The 11,518-nt window shown below is 35.9% G+C and overlaps 1 protein-coding gene across 1 annotated transcript; it reads left to right on the plus strand.

Annotated features, from left to right (window-relative positions):
• Positions 1-5,407: 5,407 nt before the first annotated feature.
• Positions 5,408-11,197, plus strand: LOC133690345 (protein ACTIVITY OF BC1 COMPLEX KINASE 1, chloroplastic). Its single transcript, XM_062110603.1, has 14 exons — positions 5,408-5,796; positions 5,880-6,086; positions 6,606-6,695; positions 6,780-6,926; positions 7,014-7,178; positions 7,401-7,541; positions 7,620-7,799; positions 8,077-8,272; positions 8,479-8,606; positions 8,822-8,893; positions 10,209-10,321; positions 10,416-10,563; positions 10,691-10,760; positions 10,839-11,197. Exons 1-14 carry the CDS (start codon positions 5,509-5,511, stop codon positions 10,901-10,903), a joined length of 2,010 nt encoding a protein of 669 aa, XP_061966587.1. The 5' UTR covers positions 5,408-5,508; the 3' UTR covers positions 10,904-11,197.
• Positions 11,198-11,518: the final 321 nt, after the last annotated feature.

The following is an 11,518-nucleotide window of genomic DNA, read 5'->3' on the forward strand; positions in this document are numbered from 1 at the left end:
ATGGGAGTTCATAGTTATCGGTCCGAGGATTAATCGAAGGGGTTATCGAATCTACTATTTTTATTAAAATAGCTTTTTTATTTTTTTAAAGACAAACTTTTAATGTTGAGGATTTGACAACTATAAAGGAATTCAGTTTTGCATTTAATTTCCTATTTTTGTTATGAAAAAATGATAGTAATTTGATCGCTACCGAGTGAAAATATTTATTTTCTTTACCCGTGGTAGCTTTCTTTTGAGATATTTTAATGGTGTTTGTTTTTATATTTTAAAAATATTTTAAAAAAAAATTACAAAAATTATTTTTTTTATTTCAAATTAATATTTTTTTGATAGATAATTTTGATGTGCTAGTTTTTAAAATAATTTTTAAAAAATAAAAAAATATTATTTTAATATATTTTCGAATAAAAAACAACCACAATTACACTTCCAAACACACTTAATCCTTTAAATAAATAATCTTTCCCCTTCCCCTTGTAAAGATATACATATGGTCTTGTTTTTTAAAGAATAAAACAAAAATAGTTTAATCACAAAAGAAAACCTATTCATATCCATTCCAATACACACACACTAGTTAGCATGTTTAATTTATTATCTTTTAAATAAAAAGGAAACGAGTTAATTAATTCTTCACGTCTTCAATTTTGGATTCTACCAAATAAGATTTTAGTAGCAGTTTTTTAAGTGAACAACACATGTTTGTCTTGATGGGTAATTTGATTGCAATAGTTGTATTAACTTTGATATAACCTATAAGAATGATAAACTGTATTACTAGTATTATAAAGTGTTGAGATTAAATGACAATAGCGGTGTATTACTTGAAATCAAATTTATAGTTGAAATATATATCGATAGAAGATGAAATATAGGATTTTTTTTTGGATTGGCATAATTGCTTGAACTTTAGCATTATGTTTGCAACGGTGGAAAATTGTGGAAAATGCAGGTGATGACATAAGAAAATCTAAGGTATTTAATAACAAGATTTATATAGTTGGATAATAGGCTAATCCATTTATAATTTTTAGCCAAGATATTCAGTAGCTTGATGTGAAAAGCTTAGGTGGCTGGTAACTGGTAAATCATATAGCTAGTAATTGGTGATTGATAAGTCGGAGTGATATGTAACTTGTACTTGTAAAATGTCTCATTTAATGGAAGTGAGAGTTCTTAGATATTTAGGTCAATAGCTTCATAAAAAGAAAAAATATAATGAGGTATTTATAGCTTATAAGTATTATCTTTTTATGAAGATGAGGGGCTGAAGAATCATTTTACCCTATAAATCAATGTAGTATTTTAAGTTGTATTTCATTTAAAATAATACATATTGAATTAGTATAAGATATAGAAGAACTTGCATAGGGTTTTGAAAAGTTACCGAGAGACCTGCATAGGATCCTAAAAAAAATTATCAAGAAAATGTTGGGCTCAAGCGAGTTGTCCGAGCCTGTTAGGGGTGAAAAATAGGTATGGGTGCATGCTTCAGCCCATGGAGATAATAAGAAGCATGGTGCTGGGTGTACGCCCTCAAGTGCTGGGAATACCCAACACTTAGAGCGTTGGAACCAAACGTTGTTTGAACCATTATTGGTGGGCTTAGCCAGGGGGTTGAGCCCAGTGTTATGGGCTTAACTTGGAGGTGAAGCCTGTAGGCAGGTGGATCCATGCACGTTGCTTGGCTTGTGTTTTTTTTTAATATTTGAGCCTTAGGAATTTTTTTTGACCAGTTAAATTTAGATTTATTAGTAGCCCTTCAAGTCTTTATGATATTAATACGTAAAGACTCGTAAAAATAACAAGTACCATGAGTTTATTGAAATCTCTTCGTATGAAAAGAGGGGTAGAAACTCCTAGGTAATTTATTGGAGAGCCTATGTATAGAGGCGTGCACCGTGTTTGAAGATTTTTTATAGGGAGCCATGGATGAACTTATACTTAGAAATTTTTTCTATGAGGTAAAAGAAATCCCATTAAAGAAGAGCTCGTATTTAGAAAAAAAAAATCTAAGTAGTTGAGAGAACCCAAGAAGTGTGATCTTATACTTGGAAAAAATTTTAAGAGGTTAGGATAACTCATGAAGGATGAACCTATATTTATCAAATATTATAAGAGGCTAAAAACCAGAGAAGGAGAAAGTCATACTTAGAAAAACTTCTAAATGGCCAAGCAAGCATTAAGAGGGTGAACTTATACTTAAAAATAAATTTAATAGGTTAAAGGTAACCCCACGAGAGTTATTCCTTGCGATAGCGTGAGGCTTTGAAGCCATCTACTTATATGAGATCGTATTAGAGAATGAGAGAGGCTCGTGTCCTCCTAGTCGATGGTGTGGAGCTTGAAAACCCCTACCAAAGAGAGGTTACACTATAGTGGGAGGCATGTGGCCTCCTTGACAAGGGTGTGGCTGAAGAGTCCACCACTAGAGAAAGATCTTATTAAAGAGTGGAAGGTTTATGACTCTCTAGTAATGGCATGGGGCTTGAGAGCATGGTTGTATTAGAAGGGAGAGGTATGTAACCTTCCCAATGATGGCTTGGAGCATGACAACCCTCCACTTACATAAGAGTGGGAGATATGAGATCATCCATAGAGATAGTGTGAGGCCTAGGAGCCTCATTAGTGAATCTTGGCAGTCCAAGACTGCACCGAGAGGTGTGATATTCGAGATCAATCCTTAGAGATTTCAGAAGGCCCGAGAGCCCCACTAGAGAGTCGTGTTAATCAATGACTGCATTAGAGAGACAAGAGATCCGAGATCAATCCCTAAAGATTTTGTGAGGCCCAAGAGCCCCATTGAAAATCCATGTCAATCCAAGACTACACTTGAGAGGCGAGAGATCTAAGATCAATCCTTGGAGATTTTATAAGGCCCGAGAGCCTCACTGGAAATTTATAAATAGAATGTTAGAGGTAATATTTTTATTTAAAAAATAAACTCATTCCCACCAAGGATAATGCATTTTGAGGTGATATGGGTGCCAAACATGAAAGAGATTTTTAGAAGGAACATGTCTTTAAAGTGATAGGTGTTTGTCTTAATTTCCTTGTTAACTTTGAATGGATAATCCCATTTTGATTAAGAGGTGTCTTAATTTCCTTGTTAACTTTGAATGGATAGTCCCATTTTGATTAAGGGGAGTAGCAGATCCTTAGGAAATACCAAACGCCCATGGGTTGGTCTCTTATAGTTTTTCCTCGAGCTTTCATTTCTACTAGGAGAATGATTTTTCTTGGAAGGTCATTCATGCTAATTGTCTTTATAGAAACAAAGAGGCCCATGCCATAACACACTAACCTTTTTCACTTGTATATGATTTTCCATAACTTGTCTCACCTTGAGTAAGCTTTTGTCTAGTAAGGCATGAAGTTTTCTCTAGAGAGCAAGCTCCCTTACCTTTCTTATAAAGGCCTTTAAGGTTACTAGCTTAAACAACTATCTCATCTTGATCATCTCCTCATTAAACCTCTACAAATATACCCGTGTAGACTCGTCCTTTTGCTAGATAATATCAAGTAACTTTGTGAAGCTTTTTTTAATAGGTATGTTGGTGCTGAAGCATGCCATTAGCTTGACACAAAGGTCACTAAACCTTTTTTACGGAGCCTGACTCCAAATTATTATACCAGACATGTGCAGACCCTTATAAGATTGTAGGGAAGATTTTGCACATTGAGTCACTGCTCTGGATGGTCAACTTTAAGTTACCATGCATATTATACACATGCTCTCTTAGGTTGGCAATACCATTATAATTATTTAGAGTCATTTTTTTTTTTGAAAATATAGTCCCTATATAGTCAAGTGTTAAATACTTATTTGGGCAAGGAATATCCTCTAACCTAATGGGGTTGTAAATATTCTCTTTTAAATATTTTTAAATAAAAACTATCTCTTAGTTTTTTTAGGTCTATTGGACTCCTAAGAGCTCAAAAAGTTTGGCCTGGAACAACATAATTAACTAATGTCAACGTCATGATTATTTAAAAGAGCACGTCTAGAGTTCCTAATGGGTATGGGGTATCAGAATGGCATGGACTTCCAAAGGGACTTGACAAGCGTCCAGGAAATATCTCAACACCATTAAGCTACATCTCTGAAAAAAAAACAATAACAATGACAATAAGATAACTTCAGGCTTCAAGTTCAAGACTTCAAGGAGATGAGGTTCAAGGCCCAGTGGGTCATCAAATTACTTCAAACATTTTCCAATGCCAAACTCTCTCCTGAAAGTGACACGTAGGACAATAAAAAAAGGTTCCTACATTAATCAAACCCATCCACTTGTACAAGAAGCCTTCATTTGGACCACTCAACAAATAACATCCATCCAAATTTCCTTGTAATCGATTAGTGTTGGGTTTTAGTTGGATAAGATATTGTATCAATTCGGTAAAACAATTGAACTCAAATTAATTAACCTAAGTCATTTTTCAAGTCACCATGGATGTACACATCCATGCCAGAATCCATACCCTACACTATCACTACCCTCTCTGAAATTTATGGAAAACTTCAAATCAATCCATATTACATTGTTTAATTTTCAATTTTATCCAAAAACATAAAAACATTTTATTAAGTAAAATCCTTTGCATTTCATAGATTCATGGGTTGGGATGTCTATTAATAATTTCTATGGAATGTGCAATTTTTTTCATAAAAAAAAAAACTTGATGGCAATAAAAGACTTGATTTATGAAAAATGTTATTTTGGAATGAAATTAGGGATTGAAAAATATTAGGGACTAATTTTAGGTTTCTCAAACTCTCCCACCAGTAGATTTCTGAAAAGGAAAAGGCAAGCAAACAAACAAATCCACGTGGCAGAGCCCTGGCCCCAGTCGCATCTCTCACAAGCCTCCAACCGCTTGCGTTTCCCTCTAAAAATTAGCCCTTTAACATCTCCCAATTTCATATCATAAGATATATCTTTATCATTTGGGTCCTTAATTGAATAGCATTCCGACACATCTTAATTGAATCCTCGTATCCATGCCTGTTAACTTGTCTATTAAATTTGCATGTTCCATGTAGCCAAAAAAAAGTATGACTAAAATCAAATGTTAATATAGAAATTAATTAAATATATGTAATTAAAAAAAAGAATGCTTTTATTTTTTTTTTATAAAATAAAAAGGCTATATATTTTATTTCTTGCATAATTAAAGTTGTAATTTGGAAACATTACAAGTATCCATATCAAAGGAGGAGCTCTTAATGACTCTCGTTTAGTCGTTTTAGAGATTGAGTGATTAATTTCGTGATATCATAGAAACGGTCCCGAATCGATAAAAAGTTATTTTTTGACATGAAACCATTACTTGAATAATATAATAAGGACTAACTTGAAGTTTCCCAAAATTTTATCCATCCATTTCCAGCTTATGTGGTTACCCCTTACCAAACCATCTCCATAGCATGACTTTAGCTAGCTCTCTTCTCTTCACTAAAATAACCGTTTTTTCCCTCTCCTTCTCTGAAACTCAACAGCAAATATGGACTTGATTTACTATCCAAATTACACAATAACCCCTTCCCTTTCCTCTCAAAATCCAAAACCTCGCTCTTGGATTATCCTCCAAAGAAGCAACTTCCGATCATCTCCAATTCGCGCTGCTGCTGCTTCTTCCTATGTCGAAACCACCAAAAACGGCTCCGCTTCAACAACAAGCGGGAGAAACGTAACAGTAAAAAAAAATGACAGGGACAGCAGCAGCGCCATGGATCAACTCGACATCGAACGCGGCGTTTGCGTGCCGTTTCGCAAGTACTCTCCCGAAACAGTACGATTTCTTCTTCTTCTTCATCATCATCAAATAATAAATAATAATTTATTTTTTTCTTAATTTGATTTCATTTTGGTTAGGTGAGGAGTAAAGTGCTGGAATCGAGAGGGGCAATATCGTCGTTGATGTTGAGAGGAGTGGAGATAGTGTGGAATTTGGGATTGTATTGGTCTAATCTGGCGTATGATTTTTTGGTTGGAAGAGATGAGGAGGTGGTTCCGTATCGTGCTCGGCAGCTTAGGAATTTGTTGTGTGATTTAGGACCTTCTTTCATCAAAGCTGGACAGGTTTGTTATCTGAATTTGCTAATTTTGTTTATCAATTATGTCCTCTATGAAGAGTTTAGATGCGATTTTTGATGAATATAAGACTGAATTCATGATTTGAAATTGAAGTTAAAAATGTATTCGCGTAGCAAAAATTTGAGTAGTTTTTATAGACTTTGGTTTATGTTGAATCAAGGAATTGTAATGGTGGGGTCCATTTCCCCGACTAGTTTTATAACAGGCCGACCAATTTAATTAGTCTAGTCTACTTGGATTGAGTCTGTGCAGTAATTTCTGCATTTGTAAGAATTTGGATTTTGGATTTTGAGGTGTTTGTTTATTCAATTCTAAATGCTTGTTTCTTGGCACATTTTCGTTATGATATCAGCGTTTGTGGATCCCATGTGTGGCCCACATGATCCGAAAATACTGAAATGTGATTGGAAGATGTGTGGTGCGGTGGGAGTAGTGAAGTTTAGCCAAGTACATGTGTGTCAGTCTTGGTTTTGAGGTTGACTGGATAGTTTTTGTGCTTTCCAGGTTCTTGCTAGTAGACCTGATATCATTAGAGAGGATTATATGAATGAACTCTGCATCCTCCAAGATGATGTTCCTCCTTTCCCCAATCAGGTAACTGCAGACTTTGCTTAGATTTTAGTTTGATGTGGCATGTCTGGATCGTGTTTTTTGCTTAACCAGTGAATGTTTTGATAGGTTGCTTTCAATATTATAGAAGAGGAGTTGGGGCAACCGCTTGAAGCTGTATTCAGTAAAATTTCACCACAAACCATAGCAGCTGCGAGCTTGGGTCAAGTTTACCGAGCTACCTTACGAGCTACTGGGGAGGATGTTGCAATTAAGGTTGTGTGTGGTGACTGTGGTCCATGTACTGGCATATTTCTCTTGTGTATTTATTGCAAACAATGATGTAAAGTCATTATTTTTCAGGTGCAAAGACCTCAAATAGAGCCTATAATCTTTCGGGATCTTTTTCTCTTTAGAACTCTTGCTTCATTCCTAAATGGAATCAGTTTACAGAAATTGGGATGCAATGCTGAGCTGATAGTAGATGAATTTGGTGAGAAGCTTTTGGAGGAGCTTGATTACACCTTGGTATCTTTCAAAACTGTCTTCTGTTCTGCATAACAATCTTGTTGTATGCTCTTAAAGATAGACAAGAATGTATCTTGGTCCATGACATCTGCCAGCCTTTCAGCTGTGTGATATCTATGTTCATGCCAACCACATTGATGGATCTCCCCCCTCAAACAGTAATATTTCTTACAGTTTACATTTTATATGTGTACTGATGTTTCTGTTTCTTGTCCTAATCAGGAAGCTCGGAATATTGAAGACTTCCTGGAAAACTTCAAAGATGATCCTACTGTTAAAATTCCTCGGGTTTACAGAAAACTTTCTGGTTCACGTGTTTTAGTTATGGAATGGATAGATGGCATTCGATGCACCAACCCACAGGTGGCTATCAAAATATGTGCCTCTTCTTTCTTCTGTTTTTTCATGATGAAAGAAATAATGTATTTTTCATATGCTCAGGCTATCAGGGATGCTGGTATTGATTTAAATGGATTTTTAACAGTTGGGGTGAGTGCTGCTTTGCGGCAATTATTAGAGTTTGGGTTATTTCATGGAGATCCGCATCCTGGAAATATCTTTGCCATGCGAGATGGACGCATTGCTTATGTGGACTTTGGGAATGTTGCTGTGCTTAGTCAGGTAGGATGTTTGTCTCCTAGGTGTACAGTGAAACAACAGTATTCAAGTAAACAATGCCTCATTTATTTTTTGGTATGATATAAAAAAACTGATATATTGTTCTGTTCTGTGAAGGTAATAGTACAATTATATTGAATTGGCTGGGAAGGGAATGCTTGGCAAAGCATTTATATACAGACTAGTCTAGTTTACCAAGTGCAAAATTGTAGTTAATTTGATCTGCACAGAGTGTATACGTTTTGTTACCCTGCCTGCTAATCCGCGTACAATATTTCAGCAAAATAAGCAGATATTGATTGATGCTGTTGTTCATGCTGTGAACGAGGACTATGCTGAGATGGCAAATGACTTTACCAGGCTTGGGTTCCTAGCTAGTGACACTGATGTTGCTCCTATCATTCCAGCTTTGGAAGCTATTTGGCAGAATTCTGCTGGGAAAGGACTTGCTGATTTTAATTTCAGAACTGTTACAGGTAAATTGTATGCCCACAATCTATATTAATCATGTGTCTTTGAATCACACTTAATCATAGATCACCAGAGAGTTTGCTATAGAACTTTTGCCAATAGTATGAACATTTAAGTACATTGCTTAAACTAAAACTTTTTTGTTTGGTTTTCATTTGCATGGTTTACTTTGTAGTGCATCTGGATTAAGATAGTTCTGTAAACATTGCAGGGAAATTTAATCAATTGGTTTACAATTATCCCATTCGTATACCAGAGAGGTTTTCCCTTGTTATTCGTTCTTTATTGACTCAAGAGGGCATCTGTCTTACCTTGGAGCCAGATTTTAAATTTCTTGAGGTGAGCCAGGTTTTAAATTTCTTGATGCTTTATATGTTATAACTTTCTAGGTATAAACTAATAAATGGTTTGATCCAAAACATTTTATTGCTCAAACAGAAAACAATACACAGGCTGATAACTTGAAGCAGTTAATCCATAACCACCAGCTTGTTTTGTCAGATTTGTACAGAATAAAGAACCTGTTTGACCAAGTTTGTGTATAATGTAACTAGGTTGCCTATCCATATATTGCAAAACGCCTCCTTACAGATCCCAATCCAGCACTCCGTGAACGACTCATACAGGTTAGTTCCAATCCATCTTGTTTAGAAATCTTTTTCCACACAATGTGCATCAATTGCTTATATCATGCTGTTAAATTGCAGATGGTAGGTCAATTTTTTTTTTACAATAACTGTAAGAATGTTTACCCACAAAAATAATTTTCCTTTTTGTGGAATATCCTGGTTGGATGTATAACCAATTGCCCATTATTGTTGCAATATGGAAGAGAGTATTCAACAAATCCAAGCAGGAGTGCTTGCACAACAGAACATGTCGCTCTCTTATAGGGATGGGAATAATGTGGGTAGATTGTTAAATATGCCCATCACCTCATCCTAAATGAGGTGGTTAAATGGGGATGCTAAGATCTAAAAAGGGTGGTGGATCAGGTTTTGTTGCCTTTAAAAGCACCTACTGTCAGGTTTTTGTCAGGGAAGGGTTTAAGGGCCCCTAATTTTCCCCTGACCCTGATAAAAAGAAAAAATGCAGTTCTAAACCACAGAAACACTTGGCTTCAAGCTCATGGACAAATGGCCTTGATATCTGAAAGTCCTTTCTTAGAGAGTGAATCCTCTCATCTCTGAACAACCAGGTGGATTTAACAGAGAAGAGTTCACATGCATTTGTCAAAACTAGCGAGCCACTTATGGTTATCAATTCTTGATGTTGATTTTGCTGTCAGCAACTTCAGGTTCACCTTAGTTGAGAGCTTAGAGTCATTATTGGATGCGGGGCGGACAATTTATGTCATGGGGTTGATTCATTGTCAAGTCTGAGGTTCAATGTTGTGTTTCACTTGATTGTGTCTTTCTATGTCTGGGTCATTGTCCTTAACTGATGTCAAGCTCTTGTCAGGGAAGGACTCAAGGGCCCCCAATTTCCCTGACCAAAATAGGTAAAATATATACATTAGTTCTCAATCCTAGAACACTTGGTGTCACCTCATTGGCCAAATGGCCTTAATCTCTTAATGTCCTTTCTCCAAGAGAGGATCCCTTATCGCTAAACAACCAGGTAACTTTAACAGAGAAGCATACACATGTAGATGTCAAAACTAGGTCTAGCAAATTAAAATTCTGGATTCTCAATGCCAATTTTGCTGCCAGCAAGGACAGGGCCACCTTACTGGACAGCGTCGTCATTATGGGTTGTGGGGAAGATGTGGGTGAAACAATTTATGTCAGGGGTTTGATTCATTGTCAATTCCTAGGTTCACTAGTGTGTTGCAACTGATTGTGTCCTTGTATTATTGAATTTTGGCCATGTCCAAGTTGCATCAATCATATGGTTTCTCACAATGTAATCCCTCAAGAAGGATCTGCTTCCCTGTGTCAGGTTCTGTTCAAAGGTGGTGTTTTCCAGTGGAAACGGCTTGAAAACCTTATTGTTCTTGCAAAGGAAAACGTAGCCAAGATGAGCAGCAACCCTGCCTTGCAAGTAAAAGACATGTCTGTATCTTTTCATGACAACCTTGATTATTTTGATACAATCTGGTTATTGTTTCAATAACACGTCCGCATGTCTGCAATTTTGTTTTCGCAGCCAAAATTCAAGAAGCTTGCAAATTGAAAAGAAGCTAGATTTGACAAATACCATTAAAGATGGAGCACGTCTCTTCTTTACCGATGAAGGAATTCGGAGGCAGCTGCTTTTGGCTATGACAGAAGACTCAAAACTTCACCTTGAAGAGGTAAGCAAATTCGAGCCACTGATTGCTATGCTTGCCATCATCCAAATATAGAAATGGCACCTTTTTCTTCTTCTTCTGGTATAGTCCATACCTTATCTGAATACTGAAATGAGTTCATCTTCTATAGCTTGTTGATGTATATAGACTGGTTGAAGACCAAATCGATATCCCCTCGGTGACTAGGGAAGTTGTGAGAGGTAAAGTTTCCTGGAATCTTAAATGTACCATTGCTTACTGAATTATATGAACAATGATCTTATGCTTCTGACTCGCAGACATTCCAACTGTTATCCGAGATCTCATACTTTCCTGGAGCGACTCAATCTTATCTGACCGATGATCAAAGCTTTGATGTAACATGGTTCATTCCTTACAATAGAATTATAATTTTATTTCGATCAAGACTACAATATACCGGGCCAGCAAGAAGGATTCTGCCGTTTTTCCTTTTTGTCAAGAGGCTCTTTTATCATGTTGTAAATGCAAAGTAACTTTGTTGACACTGAAAATATTTCTGTCTCTGTATAGAAAGAATTATCTTACTCGGTAGATAATTGGAGAGAGCTGTAGTGTCAGAGGAACTCAAACATTTTGTCAATTTTCTTAAGTAATACATGCAGTTTGTTCTTGCGTCGTTTGATCTGCCAGGGAAGTAAATGAAGATCACAATGCTGTTTTCATATTGAATTTGGATTTATTTCAAAGGCTTTTGAATGTTCCGTCAAACATATCAGTAACCAAGATCTATTAATGGTATTTTATTTCTTTAAGAAAAACTCAAAAAAGAAAAGAGCTAAAAACACGAAGTGGGCGTTCTCGTTCTCTTCCCCTTGTTTTGTGGCATTTTGAAGGGTTTAATCTATATTATCTATGGTGACATTTGAAATTTTATTCCCAACTTTTTGACTGATTCAAAAGTTTTGTAATTGCCAAAAGAATCATTACCTGAATATTC

This window comes from Populus nigra, chromosome 3 (genome assembly GCF_951802175.1).
Source record: "Populus nigra chromosome 3, ddPopNigr1.1, whole genome shotgun sequence".
In the NCBI taxonomy this organism is placed as follows: domain Eukaryota; kingdom Viridiplantae; phylum Streptophyta; class Magnoliopsida; order Malpighiales; family Salicaceae; genus Populus; species Populus nigra.

Bases quoted from the DNA above. Each gene is read 5' to 3' on its own strand.
- LOC133690345 (XM_062110603.1), top strand. From the start codon at position 5,509: ATGGACTTGATTTACTATCCAAATTACACAATAACCCCTTCCCTTTCC. The intron at 7,179-7,400 runs GTATCTTTCAAA...TGTCCTAATCAG, and splicing joins AGGAGCTTGATTACACCTTG to GAAGCTCGGAATATTGAAGA. The intron at 10,564-10,690 runs GTAAGCAAATTC...CATCTTCTATAG, and splicing joins CAAAACTTCACCTTGAAGAG to CTTGTTGATGTATATAGACT.